Source organism: Oxyura jamaicensis, chromosome 13 (assembly GCF_011077185.1).
Source record: "Oxyura jamaicensis isolate SHBP4307 breed ruddy duck chromosome 13, BPBGC_Ojam_1.0, whole genome shotgun sequence".
NCBI classification, from domain to species: domain Eukaryota; kingdom Metazoa; phylum Chordata; class Aves; order Anseriformes; family Anatidae; genus Oxyura; species Oxyura jamaicensis.
In genome coordinates, this window is record NC_048905.1 from 15,537,074 (window position 1) to 15,556,436 (window position 19,363).

Sequence of the window (19,363 nt, forward strand, 5' to 3'; positions counted from 1 at the left end):
GAAGTGTTGCATAAAATCTGATTACAAAAGACAGCAGAGGGAAAGGATTCAGAAGGGGAAAGGGAAATGTTGAATGCTAAATTAATATATGCTCAAATGTAAGAGTGTCCATCTGGCAACCTTAACCTGTACCTTGAGGAGAAAAGAAACAGTGGTTTAGATGTTAAAAAAAAAATAAAAATAAAAATAAAAAATAGTAGAAACAAGCAACCACTTAAAAATACAAATAAGGTAAAGAGATTTAGGAAGGATCTAGAAAGCTTATGTAAAGTTTGGAAAGAAACAATGAAATTGGAGATAACTGAAAGGCAAGGTATGGATTGTACAGGGCAGGGGTTTATAAGGCAATTGTAAGCATGTAGTCTTTCACAGACTTCTGTCGAGATACGTTTAAGAAGGATGCAACTGCTGTTGTATAAATGAAAATGAAGGAAAAGTTGTTGTACTGTGATGTTTCTGACTCCTAGCATGACCCTGACCTGCAGAATCAACAGAATTCAGACTGTAAAGAACAGATGCCAGTAAAAAAGACAGCTCTATTCTTCATATTTGCGATACAGTCAAATACACGTGTGGCTTAGAATATGTCCTCAAAGTAATACAGCGAATAAGTATAGGTTTGAGCAGGTGCTTAAAGTTAAGTACGCATTCAGTTGTTGTGTTGAATGAGAGTCTAAGCTAACATGGAGAAATTTAATTTTTTTTTTTCTTTTTAACGTGATATCTGAAATTTGCTGAAGTTTATCATCACATTTTGATGTGAAACAGGACATACCACGTGAGGTTGACTGGTTTATGTGGTAATTTCACTGGGGTGTATTATGTGATGGGGATATTTGTGTCTAGGTAGCAAGGATCAGATGGGAAAGGACAAGAAAGGTCATGGCCTTGGATGGACCTAGAAGGCTGGCATTAAATGGGACATGGTGGGAGTATCCTGGGGGGGTTCCAGTGAACCTGTCTGCTCTTACCATTCAGAAGAGAGTCCAGAAGACTGCTTTACCCAGGGATCCTGGGTATAGCCTGAAGCTATTGTTCTGGTGGCCCTCCTCTGTCAAGCAAGAGAAGGGATTGATTGCATTGATTGTTTTGTTTGTTTGCCTTTTGTTTCACTTTCTCCCTCCTCCCTTGCTTCCCCTCATCACATACACAAACCTCCTTGGGCCGCCCCCCTAAGAGACGAGCTGTCTCAAGACAAAACCGATCTCAACCTGTGCACGGCAGACGGAGAAGCAGAGGGGGTGGCACAGTCAGATGAGGAAGACGTGTAGCGTGTGAGAGGGAGAGACCCCAGCCGAGCCCCCCCGCCCCGCTGGGCGGCCCAGAGGCAGCTCTGCCCTCTCCAGGAGGGCTCTCTCGCCACGCCTCCTCTAGGGCAGCCCTTGGAAGGGCGTGGGGGCACTTGCAGAGCTCCGGACGAGAAGGGGGGGCGTTGAAAAAAAAAAAAAAAAAAAAACACCGCCAATGAATCCACACCTACAAGAGGAGGACGGCGTGGGAAGGGAGGGAGGGCGGGGAGGGAAGACGGGGAGGACAACGCAACCCACATGCCAACCTCGCAGCAGCAGGCTCTTCCACCGGGAAGCGAATCCCCGGCTCTCCCGGGGAGCTCTGCCCCAGCCGGGCGGAGGGGATGAGGATGAGGAGCCGCCTCCACCGAGCCGCTGGCGGCTGCAGCAGCATTGGCAACTCCCGCCCCGTCCGGCACGGCTGAGCTCCGCTTCAGCACCACGGACAGCTCCAATTCAGCATCACGGACAGCGCCGCCATGGGGGGCCGCGCCCGCGCAGCGCCGCGCAGCGCCCCGCGCCTCTAGGGTGAAGAGGACCCGGCCCCGACGCGCACATGTAAGCTGCTGCACCTAAGCCAAGAGGCTAGGAGCCCCCTGGCTCTGCCTCGTCCAGAGCCGGCTCGATTTTCGGTTCGTCTGAGAAGTGCCCTGGAACCAATGCTGGTCCCTAGTTGTGTTCCGGGAAGTTTTGTTGGGGTTGGAGATGTCTCGGTGCAGCTTGCTACAAGCCTGGGTCTGGGCTGGTGCTGAGCTGGGTGGGTGGCTGTGGATAAAATCAGTTCGGCTTTATACCCTTGGAATTTGTGCAAATCTGTTTGGTCTTGGTGTACCTCGAAATGGCTTGGTGTTTGTTGCTGGCCACATGGTTTGGAACCATGCTGTTGTCTTCTCTTGTAGCTGAGTGATTTTTTTTTTAAAGGGTTTATTCATCATGGAAACAGTTTGACCAACACAAAAGGAGGAAAAATGACAGGTGTTAATTTTGGACATTATATCATGCTTGTTTCAGCTTGCTGGGTCTATGTGTCAGGAGTCTTTATATATTTTTTTCCAGTCATATAAGTATCAAGCAAATATCAAGTGAAAAGGGTGCAGCAATAGGGAAAAATGAAATAACTGAAAATCTCAATTCTCGGTGTCTTTTCAGACCTTTTTCTTTCTCTTTTTAATGGAAGAGTTTGTTGAAATTCAGCATTACAGTGCCCCCTGCTTGCACAATTAGAAACAATTTTCATTGCTGTCATCAGTAGTAAAAAATTATGAATGAACAGGTATTCCTCAGTTGTGTTCTGGGTGTGATCTAAGACTGACTTTCAAAGTGCCTCAAGAGTGAGGATAAATCATTCCTAGTTCAACTAGCCAGATTTTTATTTTAAAGGACAGATTCTCTTCACGATAGTTCATTTGGTGGCCAAACATATTAATGAACGGACAACTGGAAATAATGTAATGGTAGACTTGATTTTGATATATCTCATAAGTGTTCTGTGATACCTTTGCAATAATCAGTCTTTTTCACGCTATTCACTCATTTTCTTTTGTACTCTATATGAAGGAAAAATAAGGAAGAAAAAAAAAAAAAAAAACATAGTAAATTGATTATAAAACAAGAGGAAATTTAACACAAGAACCAAGGTGATTATTTCACAATCTCTTTTGGTGTAAAAGACTTGTGTTGGTGAGTGACTTTGCTTTGGAAAGGGAAAGAACATGCTTATTTTTAGTTTATGAGGGGAAAAGAGCTAAGAAGTGGTGGAAGTATTTTGTTTGTTTGTTTGTTTTGTGACAGATGTCTGGTAAAAGTCAAATTCCATTTCATTTTTTTCAAACCACAGAGAAGAGCTGGCTCCCTTCTACTAGACTTCAGAGAGGACATGAAAATTTATGTGTCAATAAAGATTTAGTTCTCTCTCAATGTTTTTGGGGAATTAGCCTCAGACCTCATGCTTCATGACAAGAAGATTATGGGAGTGTTAGTGTGTATCATTCATCAATGTCTTTTAATGATCTGAAAGACTTTTTTTTTCTGCCTCAATGTGTCTCACCATAACATTTATCAAAGGGATTTCAGAAGGTGTGGCTTTGCTGTCTGCACCTGTACTTCCACAAGTAAAGAGGCCTCTTTTCAGAGACTGACCTTGAAATATCATTTTCCTTTATCTATATGAGCTGTTGGGAATACTGCTTCCTGCAACTGCTTTGTAGAACTACTCTGCAAAAGAATGAATATCTGCAATATTTATTGGGTATGTGCACACCACCCACCCCCACAACCCCCAGCCTGAATAGAACTAAAATATTCTATTAATTATTCTTGGATATGTATGCAGAAGGACCACATTGCTAACAGTACTGTAACAGTTTTAACTATCTCAAGACTAAATAGAATGGTACTTTTGCATTTCAAAGCATAGAAAGCTTCAGAATAAACTGTTCTTAATCAAAGCCGCTCTCCCAAATGATATTCTGCTGTATACATAGTAAGTCAGCAATATGTAAAAAAACGACACTTAAAACTTTTGTCTTAAACGATAATGTCCTGACTTAAGGCAAGACTTAGAAAGTTATTTAAGATATTATATAAAGATCTCAGAGAGATCTGGTAACATGTGCCTACACAGCATTTGGAACTCCAGAGTAGCCTGTTGCATATACTATATTAAATATTTGCCGTTTGAGTTCTGTCTGTGCTCCTCACCTGAAGTCTGGAGTCTCCTTCAAAATATTTTGGCAATTTTTTAACCAGAAGGTACAACATCTTACTATTTTTCCTCAGAGCAGTTTTATTTACTGGCTTAAATGCATTACTTTCTATATATTGATTTGTGTCTGCTTGTAGAGCTTTGTTTCCTTAATTTTTGTTCATGGCTTCTGTGATCAGATTTTCTCTGTGGAAGGACTAATAGGGAAAAAAATGGTCCATTTGATATATAATAGCTGTGGCAATTCCAAAGAGGCCTCAGGGATTCTACAGCCTTTCTGTGCCCTGATTCTTTTTATAAACATTTGTGTAAGTAGAAAGAAAAATAACAAGTAAAATTTCATTCTGACAGTTTCTAAGGCTGTACAGGAACCAAGGGTTGTGTTTTCAAAGTGGGTTTCCAAAGCTAAAATTTACTTTTCACTATGACAGAGTCAATGTTTTATCAAAGCCTCCCCTCATGGTTGTTTTACCCAGAGTGGCTGATAGTAATGGTTACTAATCCTAGATTTCTGTAGTAGTTTCTAGACAAAGAGGCCAATTGAAAGGGAACAAGGAAGAATCCTGTCAGCCTCTCTTCACAAAAAGGAAATCCCAAAACTAGTCAGAGTCCCTAAGTGCCTAAAGGCACCTTTGTGAATGCCCTGCTCAATTTTCAGGCTTTTGGTCATTTTAGAGGTGACATCACCTAAGAATTCCAGAATTACCATAGATCCTAATACCCATTAATTTCAATACCTGTTCAGACTTCAGATATATCTACTAAACTAGATATCATTCAGCCTGTCCTACATGCTTTTAAAGTTCTGGTTCAAAGCTCTGTTTTAAAAACTCCAATTTAACCTCTTAAGGTATTTGTGTCTTTGAACATTTTCTCCAAGCCTGATGTCTAGATGGAAGTTTTGCTGATCCATAATTGCTTTTGCTGTGTGGGAACATGCTGCATGGTAATATGCTGTGTGTGACAAAAGACCCTACATGGTGTAGACTAGAGCACTGTGGAAGGGAGGACCAAGGAGAAAAGGCATTTGTTAGGGTAGGCTCAAAATGAAGCAGCGCAGTTTCTTCTCTGTGTTTCCCTTGTCCTACATGCATGGCACTCAGCCAAGAGAGTTTTGTTGCCAGAGTAAGATTTTCAGCTTCAACAGTGTTTTCAAGTGACAACACACCAAGAACAAACCTCATGTTATGCCATGTTCCCACGTGAGATGTTGAGTGTCTCAGCTCCTAGTAACTTCAGTGCAATTCTAAGGATGTATTCTTAGCCACTTTAATTAAGAGCTGAGATACTCCCAGATGATGATTTGTTAAGAGCTAAATCACCTTTCAGAAATGGCTATTCTTCTCCACTTACCACAGGAGTCCAGACGTATTATGGCTCGGTTGGCTTTATAAAGATGGATGCACGTTGCTGCAAGCAGTATTTAGGCCCTGAAATTTTTTGGTTTCCTTTTCCCAGAACATTTTCTCTCCAACAACACCGCATACATTGGCATTCTTTCCTAGAAAAACACAATATTTAATTGCAGTGCCTGATGAGTTTGATCGCTAGCTGTCTCAATAAAATATGCAAAAGCAGAGTCATTTCAATGCAAACCACCTTTAAACAAAAATGGTAAGATAAATGCAATCAAGTTACAATTACTTTTTTAAGAGAGCACATTACACACATTCAGTAAATATAATTATTTCTGAAACTGCCTGCACATAACTGAAAAGCAGAACAGAAAATGTGCCGAGTACAGTCATGACATTAGAGAAGACTTGGGTTTCCAAGATTCTCAGCTACTGCATATATTACTCTTTGCACTGCCACTTCTCTATCACGATTCAGTGTTCAGGTCAAAGAGTAATTATAACTTTCTTTTCAGAACAGGAGTTGATAGCTGAGCATTTCTCATGAAATCATTTAAAGTTAAAAGTATAATTTTTTATTCTTCTCCTGCTCTCTAGAAAGACAATAAAGTGCAGTGGCTGAGATATTGATCTTCCCTGCTCATGAACAAGACTGGGGGTCATAATTCCCCTGAGGTGAAGCCCTCTGATTTATGGCACTCTTGCCGCTATCTGTAAGCAGTGGAGATTAACTCTGTGCTGCAGGGACATCCCTGCAGAGCATTTATTATAAGCACAATGTTGTATATTAATTATCTTTTTGGAGGGCAGATATGCTATCCTGTTTGCTTTTTTCTGACACAGTTTCTGTTGCTAGAAACTGTGTTTGAAACCAGCATTGTCTCTGGATTGAAGAAAGTGAAATGAAGGTTCTTTTTTGGTATGTCGTTACTTATACAACAGACCAGTGTGAAGTGAAGTAACTGTAGGCCAAACTCTAACCTCTTTTCTCAGGCAACGCTCTTAGAAATGGGCCAATGGTAGTATTTTATGTAGTTTTATGTTTACTTTAGGTGTCATAATAAGATTATTTGTACATCACTTGCCTGGATTCTAATTTGGGAATAACAACTTTTCAGTATAAAAAAAGGTTTTTGAACATGTATTTTATCATTCTCTCTATATATATCAAGAATCATACTTGTACATCAGGCAAAATATCTAACAGATTCCTCACTGATGGAAATACTCCATGTTACTGGGGAGCTTCCAGTACTGACCATTGAATACAATAACAAATGTAAGCTTGCCAGTTATTTTACCATAAAACATTTTTAGAACATAAAAATGCTTTTTGTATATCAGAAGAACCCAGTGGCGTTCCACTTGCTTGAAATAGCTATCATGATTAACTTCCTAAAATATTTAGTCATCTTCAATCCTGCCACACTCATGGGTCATCACTGAGTAACTACTGGAGATTGATTAGTTTCCAACAGTTGCTTGAACCATTGCCAGATCATCCTTTTGAGGTTCTTAACATTTTAAGATATTTCATTTAACATCCAGGAAATTCCAAGACTGAAAATGTGTAAAGAGTTTTCTGATACTGATCTTGCTTGAACTCAGAAAGTCTTCAATACAGGTTTCATAAGTGCTGTCCTGAATAACTATGGACATGGGCTCCAGTTTACACAGTACTTTACAAGCACTTTAGCATATGGTTAAATAGTTCGTTTTAAGCACATTAGTCTTCTTGACCTCACTGAGACTGGCTGTGAGATGAAAGCTAATTGCTGTTTGTAATATTTGGGCTCCACTGCAATCAATGGAACTTGTTCTGTTGACTTCAAAGAGGTCCCAGTTTTACTCCAGGCATTTTGCTGCTTTAGAGACCTCTGTCTCCCTCTTAATGTTAGATATGTTATTAGCACAGTATTTTTTTCTTTTACCTTTTACTGTTTTCTCCAGTAGAAAAGTTTGTGCACTCTTGGGGATTAATTTATTTAACTCTTTCTCATCCATTATTCTGTCCCTCATCTCTTTGTATTTCAACTTTTATTGATACTGGAAGGGATTAATTTTAAGATTCATGTAGAATTTTATCTCAGTGGAACATGGGATGTTATGTTTAGTTTCTTTCAGTTTTTAAGTTTTTCTACTTATGTATTAAAGCCAGGGGGAATGATTCTTACTTAATTACGAACCCTGTTTTCAACTTTGTATGGTCACAATAAATAAATAAATAAATAAACTTTCTTGGGATTTGTTTAAATTTTAATGCAGCTGTTAAACATTGCTGCAAAAATTATATATAAATATAAACATCTCTTCAATACTAGTTTTCTCACCTGGATCAGTTGAAAAAGAGTTAAAATGACAGATGTATATATGTTTTATAACTTAATTCCATAAGAACAGCTATCTGGAAAATTTCTGTGTCTGGACACTGGTATTTGGAGGTTCTTGTATTCTTTCTCTCTCTCTCTTTTTTTTTAAAAACAAAAAACAAACAAACAAAAAAAAACACTCGCTTCCTTTACTTTTTTTCTTCTCCCAGAGAACACATTACTGAAAGCAATGTATCTACTCCATTTTGTCTCTTTGTCTCTTGGCACCTTTTCCTCTCGTCATTCATAACAGCACTTTAAAACTCCAGTAGTATTTTTTTTTTTTTTTCAGAGAACCACATGAACTTTTCATTGAGTGAAGGTCAAAACTGACTTGGAGAACAGATGGAGCATGGAAAGATGAATCTTTGCCACCCACTGAGCATTTACACCTGCTTATTTGTTACATCTGCCTGCTACAGCTTAGATGCTCCTGAAAATTTTACCCAAGTGATTTAGGACTTGCTATTGGACTGAGTGCAAATGCTATTTGAGAAAGTGTTTTTGTTTTTAACTTTTTACTCAAGCTGTGTGTTCTTTGGGGGTGTCAATTAACTTCATGTGCTTAGAGTCTAACAAAGGGACTATGATTTTGTTGAGATGCTATTGAAGTAAACTATAAATATTAACACCGAGATGGCACTAAATGTAAAGTGTGAGTTTTAAGAAGATAGGGAGATTCAGGATTTCTGTTGATTTTATACAGTGGGGGGGTCTATATCCCCTTGCAACTCAGTTGCACATAACAGTTTTCTTTGGAGATTCCAGTGGAGATAGAATAAGAATAGCTTGTCTTCACCTGTCAACTCCAAGCAAAGGCTTTTCAGCCATATAATCAGTGGGGAAACTAATGATCCTTTCTGATCTGTTCATTCCTTTATCTTCTCTTTGTAGTCTTGTTGTTTTTCAGCAGCAGCTCTCAGAAAGCTGCTTACTGGGAAGTGATATGATCCTAAATCAGGAATTTTACCTGTGTTTTACAGCAGCGGACCCTGGATTTGAGTACTTGTATTTAGAGTAGCTACCAACTGTATTTTAGCATGAAAATTAAGTAGTTGTACATTAAACTGCTCTAGATCAGGAAACAAAAAAATGGTGTCATGTAATATGAAAGCAAGCAGTACTGGGTATTCTCGTTGAAATCTAGAATGGTTTATGTCAGAAGAAAACTTGCCTGTTGTCCAGAAAATTACTCTTTATTCCACAGGTACCCAAAACAATTTTACACATCTGTTTCAGATCATAAAAAGACAGTAAAATCAAATAGTAAGGAGGTATTTCTAACCTTACTTCAAGTTATATGAAATTCTAAATCTCCAATAATAAAACCAACATTCTTTTCTGTTCTTTTGCAGGTTGAGAAACACCAATTATAAAAACATGCATCGAAGGCACACAACCCTTCGGGAGAAGGGCCGGAGGCAGGCCATTCGGGGTCCAGCCTACATGTTCAATGAGAAAGGCACCAGCCTGACTGCAGAAGAGGAACGTTTTCTCGATTCTGCAGAATATGGCAACATTCCAGTTGTCCGAAAAATGCTGGAGGAATCCAAAACCTTGAACTTTAATTGTGTTGATTATATGGGACAAAATGCTCTACAGTTAGCTGTAGGGAATGAGCATCTGGAAGTGACGGAGCTCCTCCTCAAAAAGGAGAATCTAGCTCGAGTTGGGGATGCACTTTTGTTAGCCATCAGTAAAGGATATGTGCGCATAGTCGAAGCAATATTGAATCATCCAGCCTTTGCACAAGGGCAGCGTCTCACACTCAGCCCCCTTGAGCAGGAACTGAGAGATGATGATTTTTATGCCTATGATGAAGATGGAACTAGGTTCTCCCATGACATTACCCCCATCATACTTGCTGCCCACTGCCAGGAGTATGAAATTGTTCACATCTTACTACTAAAAGGCGCACGGATTGAAAGGCCACACGACTATTTTTGCAAGTGCAATGAATGTATTGAGAAACAGAGGAAAGACTCCTTTAGTCACTCTCGATCAAGAATGAATGCCTACAAAGGATTAGCCAGTGCTGCTTATTTGTCTCTTTCCAGCGAAGACCCTGTCCTTACCGCTTTAGAATTAAGCAATGAATTGGCCAGACTAGCCAACATTGAAACTGAATTTAAGGTAATTTAGTACCATGGCTTTATCCTTGGTTTGAATGTGTCCAGAGTACTGTATATTTCATATGTCTGATCAAGTCTTGGCTTGCAGTCTTGGGGGGAGGAAACAGAAGCAATAAAATCTGTCATATGCATTTTCCAGATAATAAATATTTGGGACAGAATATTGCTTATTTTAACAGAGCCATCCTTACTTGGAATTTTTATTTTATATACTGTGATTACTTAGAACATTTAGCTTGCAGCAGGAATAAAAATCAAATTATTTTATTCCAAAAATGAAGATCCGTTTCCTGTAAGAAAGGTAAGTCTTTCTTAATTGATTTTAAATCTATTTTAGAGACAAAGATCAACAGATTGGCTTAATTGATTAAGAACCTGGCATATCTAGTTGTGTTACAATGACAAAAGGTGTAAATTAAACGCTTCTGGTTTTCTGCAAAACAATTCAAATTGCATGAATGATGAATTGATGATTGATTAATTTCATGAAAAGGGAGGGAGAAAATGATAGATTGTTATGGAGTTTATTATCATGCCAAACATAACAATGACACTTGCAGAACTCTTTGACAAGTTCTTCAAGATTTGCATTATCATAATGAGTTTGTAAATGTCCAATGTCATTTGCATAATTTCACTAAGTCATGTACATGGGATAAATAGTATTGTCTCCCGTTATAACATAAATTAATCATGGAAAAACTCATTTTCAGGGGCTCAGTCATCAACCTAAGACTGTTTTCTGACTTATAATTACTGTGCAGCTACAATCATGATCAATGACACTGGGGTAATAAAGTCTATGTTGTGGGTAAACTGGGGCAGGATGCCTGTCAGGAATCCATTATTTTCAATTTAGAAAACTATTGAAGTGTTAAAGCATCCATTTCAAGGTATAGAGCTATATGCTCTCTAATTTAAACGTGACAAGAAGCATGCTCTCAAGCTGTTACATTTGGAACTTTGTAGTAACTCTGCAATAGGGGGAAGTTTTTTCAAGGAAGTTTTTCAGATTTTCATTGCCTTATTAGAAGGTTCTGTGCAACACACACCTATGTATGTTAGTGAGGTACCTCAGAAGTTAAACCCATGCTGTAGTGTACTTCAAAATGTTCATACTCTTTTAATATATTTGCATTTCCAGAAATAGGAAACATCTAAATATTATAATGTATTCTCACTGTAGGAAAAGAAATTCAGATGTATGTATTTATTCAAAAATATTTATTCTTTTTAATATAATCATTGTGGTACAGAATAGGGTAGTAATACAGCAGGTTTTTTTTTTTTTTTTTTTTTTTCTTACAGAACATGACATTATAAGATTTTATTTCTAGAAAATAGAACATTTTCTGAAAATGTATTTTAGAAGTTCACAAATGATGAAAAATTTATGAAATCAGACACACTCCAGAGGATTTCTTTTGTGTGTGCTTTAAAAAAAAAAAAAAAAAAAAAAAATCCCCAACCTTTTACTTTTTTTGAAGTTCTGTAATTACCATCAGCCCAGAGAACTCAACATTTCTCATGCAGATATCTTCACAGGTACTGTCTGTCCATAACCAGGTGACTCTTCTAAGACTGAAATGTTAGTAGCAGAGATAACAGAATCATTTTTATATGTCCATTGATCCCCTTGGCAGATTAAATTTCTAGGAAACCATCTGCCGGAAATGCCCTTGCAACTACTTTTAAGAGCAGCAGCAGGCTCAATATTACTGTATACATCCTGAAAACTGACAGAAAGGCAGGATAGCAGCTTTGTTTATTTGCTCTTTCTTAAAGCTGCGACTGTGAGCTACTGTCTCTGATGGGATCCCACTCTAAACCCAGGTCTGTGTTACAGCCTTCCATGCTCCCAAAATAAACTACATTCTTCAAGATCAGGAAATGTCTTTGTGATGAAGACAATCAGCCAATTCATTCCATTTAGCAATCCAGGCAAATTAAATTACAAAATCACAAAGTAGGCTATGAAAAGATCTCACCAATCATAAGTGGTAAATAAGATCTCAGCTCCTGCTGATTAAAATGTTACTAAAGCATGATCAAAAACACCACCTGGAAGACATATGGTGTGTGGTCTTTCTTTATCAATCCTACCAATGTTGTCAGTTCATTTACTATAGCATGTGTTTTGTTTCTAAATGATATGCCTCCTTCTGTTGCTCTTTTGACTGTTGTCCTTTCTCTATAAAATGTTGAGATCCAAAAGTGACCGTGTATTTGTAGCAGGTCCAGGCTGATGGCCTGCAACTGGCTTCTGCCCTATTTTTGAGAAACAATGGCTCATGTGGCAGCAAGTCAAGTGTGTAGATGCCCACAGAGACATGCCTGCTAGGAACTGCTTGTCGTTTCAGTGGGGCTGCAAAAATGTGAGACAGCTGAGGCTCAATACTAAATCCTCATGGTACCAAAAAAGAGTGGTAAAACAGCCCAGGAGTCTCAATGGCTTGTATCAATTAGGGATGATCAGGCATCCCTACAATTAAACTCTTTTTTCCAGTATGTTAGTACCACCTTTTATCTGCCTAAATTGTTAACTTCACAGGATGTACTTGACCAAAACATTTTAAGAAAAATGGCCTTATAAAGTTGCTCAGTATTTCTGGCTTTAGCTCTGCAAATGAGGAACTGGGACCATTATTTATTTATTTATTTTTCCTACATGGAATGTAAAAATAATGTGAAGTTCTAAGAAAACTTGGAAAGAAGAGCTGGCTGAAAAAAATGAATCTCTGCAGTCCTGACTGGGAAATATTTTGGCATAACAATGTCTGGAGTTACGGAAAAAAAAATAATAATAATAAAATAAAATTATTTATACTATTGGTTTTTGAAATGAATGATAAGAATGATAAGAAAATAGAAAAGAGTAAAAAACTTGTAGAAGCAAAATAGCTGGGAGAGGACTCATTTTGTGAGAATGGAAATAGCAACAAACTTAGACAAAAAAATGCTGAAAACCATCAGGATGATAAACAATAAGATACTGCTTTGAAATTGTAAGGAAGATTATTTGCTGAACTTCCAAACTGAAGAAATCCTTAGACTTTTTTGCTCTCAGAACTGACTGATTGGAGACAGCCCCTGAGAGTCATCTCCCATTAAAAAAAAAAAAAAAAAAAAAAAAAAGGCTCTTGTTGTGGGAACTTTCCTAATTAACTTCATGAACACTCTTGTAAATCAATCGCTTAATTTTTCTGCTCTGACCCGCTCTTCCTTGAGTGATCCTTTTATCTCTCCATAATCCCTTGCCTTGACATACTCTCTGGCAAGCATCTTACTTCAGATATGTTCAAAAACACCTTTTATTAGTCATATTTATTAATTCAGCAAGATGCCTTTTGAGACTTTAGTGTTTTTATGTGGAGTTACTTTAGATTTTCATTTAATTTTCCAGCATTTTTTTTTTTTTTGTTATTATTTTTTTTTACATTCAGACAGGACCTGTGTTTAAAAAGACATCCATTCACTTGTGCAGCCTTTTCTTTGCTGCTTCTCTTTGTTGGGTTTTAAGAAGAGAAGACAGAAGAAACTTCTAAAATCTAGTCCCATTGGTGGAATATACTCACTCCCTTTTCCAAAAATGTTATTTTGTCCTCCACAACTACCATCAGTCTTATCTAGTTCCTGTTTCGAAAAGTAAGACTCACCATTACAAAATCTTTTGAGCATATGAATGGTCACAATTCCCAAGTGATTGTTTCTTGCACCAGGTCTGTGCACGCTGCAGTGGAATGGTTATTTCTCTTCCTGGGGATTCTCTGACAACTGCTCCAAAAAGCATCTGCTCAGGAGTGAAAAACACTTCTCACTGCATCCTTTTCCTCTGCTGCCTCTTGTGACTCATCGCTAAATTTCCAATTGAGAGAGCAGGCCAGCAGGTTATTCAGCTTTATCTAAAATTAATGCCTGATGACACTGGCCCTTGATGTGGCTGGGCCAAAACATCCGTTTCAGATGCCTGTTGATGTGCAGCCTGTGTTGTAATTAGCTTGTTCTCTTCTGTTGTCTCTGTGCTACATCAATTATCTTTGGCTCCTCTAAGGGAAATCCCTGCTGCCTTAGAGGCCATCTTGGTACCAAAGTCAAAAGGATGACTCACTTTATGATTTATTTTTTTACTCAAGTATGACCCCTGAGAAAGAAGAAAAATCAATACAAAGCTAAATGCATTTATGCTTCTAATACACAGAAGACTCATACACTTCTGTAGAAATGATGAAAGCTCTTATGTCTTAAAGTATGCTTGTAACTTATAATCTTTTTTTTCGCTTTTTTTTTTTTTGGGGGGGGGGGGCGGGGGCGGGGGGGATGGCATATAAACATTTCCAGGCCAGTTTTAATGAGAACATTATTTGTTCTTAGAGAGGAGGCTAGGGATGTGGTTTGGTATTTTTTAGCTGTAGAAAATAACTGTCCCTTTTCTTTTTCGCTCTCACCTAAAAGCCCTTTATCCCTACTGCCTTGAAAATGTATGTTTAAAAGCTATTGGTCTTTGTCTTTTTTTCTTTTCTTTTTTCATTTTGCAAATACATAAGAGGTACAACCAATTACTCAGCTCATAATACAGGAAACAATCAACTCCCAGTAAAGCAGAAAAACAAATTTCCTATTATTAAAATTTTAACTTGTTATTGGAAGAACGTAGGTATTAAAATAAGAGAGGAAATTAAAGATGGTCATGGGAATAGCCTGGGAGAAGGAAAATATATTTAAGCCTTGTAGTAAAATTTGTGTTTCATTCACCAAGTGGGATTCTGCACAGGAAGAACTCATTCTTCATGATGTTCTTTATCAAACACCAATCCACTAATAATAGATTGTATACTGGATTTGTCTAAGAGCTAAATTAATTTACCACAGATATATTTTGCATTGTTAAATACCAAGGACTGTGGAAAACTGATGTAGAGAAGCCTTCCGACCTTAAAAACAAAACAAAACAAAAATATGACTCTTATTGTTTTATTTAAATATTTATAAATTAAGAAATATCCTTTGTATTTTGAGAGCTGTTATTTTAAGTGCTTTCTCTATGCCTGTTCTGTGATTAAATCATTTTCTGCCTGGCACGTTGCCCAAGCAAAATGGTTTTAAAATGTTGCTTGAGAAGAAAATCTCCAAAGCTTTTCAGCATGGTTTAGAACCAATGCCAAAACTGTGATGCCTCGAGCTGTCTTGAAAAAATGTATCTGTATCTGTGAATGTGAAGGTATGTTAGCATCTGTCTATGTCTATTCACAGTAAAGCGGAGTAGTAGATGCTATGATTCATAGTAAAGGGTACAACTCTGCCACATAAAACCCACATCTGCATCTGGAAAAAATAAGACATTCATGAAAGTTGTAACTCTAGCAGCAGTACAAGCCACTTTGCATAAAATTGGATCCTGGTCACTGCTTACACAAGGTCATTTAGCCTACTTTTTGGATGGTTGAGTGATATTGTTGTTAAAATCTCCCAGCGAATCTTAGTAAAAAAGAAAAGGAAACTTTAAAAGTTGACAGAATATTTTCTGCAGGAAATATTCTCTTCATTTTCCCAGAGGGAAAAGCCTATGTCTGTTTTGAAAGAGTGGAGGGGAAAAAAGTTTCCAGAGGTTTAGTCACAGATGTGTCAGTGTAAGAAACCTGAATATACTAACTAATGACTAAAGTGTTTTGTCCCTTTCAGAAAATTGTATGGAGAAAATGTCTGGTCCTACGCTAACTTTACTGAGCCATGATTTTCAGGAAATATATCTAAATGGGTGACACTTTATGCAGTATAACTTGGTGTGTTTTCATATATTTAGAAGAAAGGGCTTCAGAAATCTCCTTTCCATCCTTCCTATAACTGGACTTTTGATAATAAATAGAAGGGGAGAGTCATTTACCTTTGATATAGACCTTCTGAATATTTTGTAGTCAGAGTAAAACATAATAAATCTTGTAACAAGTTAATCAGGAATATAAACTTTGATAGCAGGGAACTAATAATTTATAAATAATTCCAAAATTTAATTACATATAAAAACCTCAGCTTCTCACAATTGTATTAATTTAATATTTACTAACAGCTTTAATGTGGGAGAAAAGCTCCAGCACTTGGTAAAAATCATGGCTTATTTATCCTCTTGGGATTTGTTGAAACCATGATTTCATCCCCACCTCTTTAAAGTAATATGTAAAGTTAAACTGGTAGGCCTGATCTAAGGCTGCCCATTGCTCATAGGTTCCTCTCTTTGTACAAATGAGAAATAATCTGTCACATGTTGGATGAAGAGATCCATCACAGCAAACTAAACAATCAGCAGTTGTTTTGGTCGGTAGGATTTATGCTCCAGTCCAACCTTTACCAAGAGTCTGGCTATCCCAGAGCAATTTATCTTTGTCTCTCCAGTCTCTAGGCAAGATGGGTGGGGTGAATTTCTCTGTGCTGTCCCTTGTTGCTCTGCCAGGGGACTTGGGGTTGTGCAGGCAGATGGAGGTTGCTGCTGCTGCAGTGCTGAGCTGCCCAGGACTGGCTCAGCTGCATCCTCGCTGCTGCTGCTGCGGAGAGGAGCGCTCATGTTTCCCTGACGGTTTGCTGCCAGCTGCTAGTAGCACTGGGATAAATAGGGGGAACAATTTGGCCGGCTGCCTGGGTTTAGTTAACAGTGACAGAGTGTTTTCTTTTCTTACCCACTGAGTGTGCAAGGCCAAATGAGTCCTGGTGTTCAAAACTGGTGCATCTACTCGATGGAAATGCAGACGGGGCTCCTGCCACCTTCAGCTGGCCATTTCTAGAGGAGACTTGTTGGCCCTTTCTATGCCAGCATGCCAGGCCTCCAACAACAAGCACAGAGTTTGTGTGCCTTTGAGCTTGCCCTTACCAGCACACTCACCATTCATTTTAGAGAGTTTTCTCAGAGCACTTATGGATATGAAATTGCACAGTAATGCAATTACCCTTTCTTCCCCCCTTGGCAATAAATGGCACCAAGAGGTGTACTCTAGAGCACCAAAGATGAAGACATTTTTCAGAAAGATGAAATCAAATCATTGATGGGGAAAACAGATTGAAAATGATGCTATCACTATTGCAATATTAGAGTAACACAATATTGGTAAGCTTTGTGTTTAATTGGAAACACCAAATGCCCAAGCTTTCAGCTAATACCAGTGCATTGGTTTTTAGGGAATAGTTAGGAGCCAATCAGTTTGGGATGAACAAGATGACTGGTTTCCAAAGACTGCTGCTTATTATTCACATTGGGCAAGGATATCTACTGGAACTACAAAAGAGCATAATTAGGACTATTGCTCTGAAAGAATAATAATACTAGATCAGCAGATGGGAGAATAGAGTCAGGTACATTTATCCAAGGCACTGTAGGGAATTCATATTGTATTAATGAATGTAAACGAAGTAATACATTCTGAGCATCTCAAGTCCAACATCAAAGTGGATGCAGATGGGAAGTGATTTAGTTTATCGCTCATTGTGTTGTTAATTGTTGTGATTGTAGATAATTATAATGAACCCATCCTCACTCCATCTAGGCAGACTCTCCACTGGATTGTGGATAAACAGGAATGGTATACAAACAATTTTACATTACCACAAAATGGTGCTAGGTACTTTAGTGTCTATGGTTTTTGGCATTTACGTGATAAAAAAATACCCATTTCCTGGAATACAATTTGTTGCAGAGATTTTTACACCACAGCAATGTAGAAATTTCTCTGTGCCAAATGTGTCATTTCATTGTCACTATTCAATCATCAGGAACTGGACTCATTTCAGAACAGGGAAATGTAATTATATACTTTCTATATCCATACTTTTGTTTTAAAAAGTGCCACAGCATCATTTCTTACTGTTCTTAGGGAGAGGATTGATGTCCATACTGCTCAGTGCTAGAACTCTGCAGCTGGGAATCACACATTTCTGAAGTGCTCAGCTGCTGTTTAGGTGCTATGGGGACCAGTATTTCTTCCACCAGCACTTTGTACACTGGTGCTTGTTTCTAGTTTTCCAAGGAGCTGTTTTTATTGGTCATTGGTAACTGTGGCTGTTGACTGCTTGAGACCTGGAAGACACACTTGTTTTAGTAATCGATGTAGTTGCATTGTGGCTCTCAATTAAGCCAGTATTACTTGCAGGCTCAATTAAAAGGAGACTGCCTCCTTATATACCAGTGCACCCTGTAATCAAAACTCTTCTGAGAGACGGGACTTAAGCTGAAAGTGACAAATTTAGGTCAGCTTAGGGAAAAAAGCATAGCTGTGTTAAGCAATTGATTGATTTAAATTTAAATCCATTATTTTCTCCATCTGGTTATGAGGAAACACAGGGGTTTTAAGCAGCTGAGCTGAAATAAGCCATACAATGGAAGCCGTACAATGGAAGAGCAGCTATGGAATTTAGTGCAAACCATCTAATCTGTCTCAAATTGTATAGGAAATATTGATCTCTGCAAGTGGAACTGGTAACAGAAAGGTCAGGGAAGTAATAAACATGGGAAAATCCCCCCCACAAAAAGTATGGAAAGTGTGTGACATGAGGAGTGTGGCCCTGAGGCAACTTTTGCTTTCATAAATCTGCCACATCCGAGCTGCAGATGTGCTGCACATCCTCTTGTTGTGTGCAAGTGCTTTTGAAGAAAAAAGAATAGGTGACAAAAATATAAATTAACCCCAGCACTGCACTGGGCTCCTGCTGTGATGAAATGCTTATGGGGTAAGAAAAGGAATTTTTTTTTTTTTTTGCAAGATGATGGAATTAAGGTTGTTATTAATGTTCCTCTAATGCAAGTTGTGCTTCCTTTTTTAAAAATAAGAAAAGCCTTTTCTCAGCGTCACATTCCCACAGAAAGAGCAAGCAAATATTTGAGAATAATGCAGAAGGATTGAGTCTTGCACTGCATCATCATAAGCCTTGATTTTGCAGCTGGTATTAATGGATGTTAAGTTCTTCACCAATAGAATTAGAAGGATATTATTTTGAAATGTGTCTTTTGTATTTAATAAAGAGAAACTGTTGACAAGGCATAGGGAGACAGACCTCCTTCACTGAATGTGCGTATCCATGCACTTTGAATGCCAGGGGTATTTAGCTAATACCCCTGTATAGCATGTCCTGTTTGTGTTATACCCAGGGCTGCTATCTTCTGAAAACAGGTGTTTCAGCATAAACATTCAAATGAGCTTGAGAAAATCTGCAGGAAGGTAAAAACACCTTTTAATTAGTTGAGCAATCAAAAACACGTGGCTTACTTGTGATGTGGGTTTGAAAACCAGCTGAGATTTTATGAAAAAGAAGCATATCAGGAATCAAAGTTTTTCAGCATTTTTCTTATGCTGAAAAGCTGTTGTGCCAATTCTGAGTTTTAAATACTCTAATTTAAAAAAGAATATTGTCAACTAACATCATTTCTGTTTTAAGTGTATTTAAATATCTACAGAGACCTGGAATAAAGTGTTAGTTCTCTGCTGAATAAGATTGATTTTATTCTGTGCCCTGGTGTGCTACGGAGATGCTCAGT

At 38.1% G+C, this 19,363-nt stretch overlaps 1 protein-coding gene across 3 annotated transcripts in view; it reads left to right on the forward strand.

The window, feature by feature from the left end:
- The first annotated feature begins 1,537 nt into the window (after nucleotides 1-1,537).
- Nucleotides 1,538-19,363, forward strand: part of TRPC7 (transient receptor potential cation channel subfamily C member 7) — a 71,784-nt gene continuing 53,958 nt past the window's right edge. For all 3 annotated transcript variants that reach the window (XM_035338917.1, XM_035338918.1, XM_035338919.1), the window contains exons 1-2: nucleotides 1,538-1,847; nucleotides 9,073-9,850. In XM_035338917.1, the coding sequence (XP_035194808.1) occupies nucleotides 1,846-1,847; nucleotides 9,073-9,850 (780 nt within the window). In that variant the 5' untranslated portion in view covers nucleotides 1,538-1,845. The remainder of the gene's footprint in view (nucleotides 1,848-9,072; nucleotides 9,851-19,363) is intronic.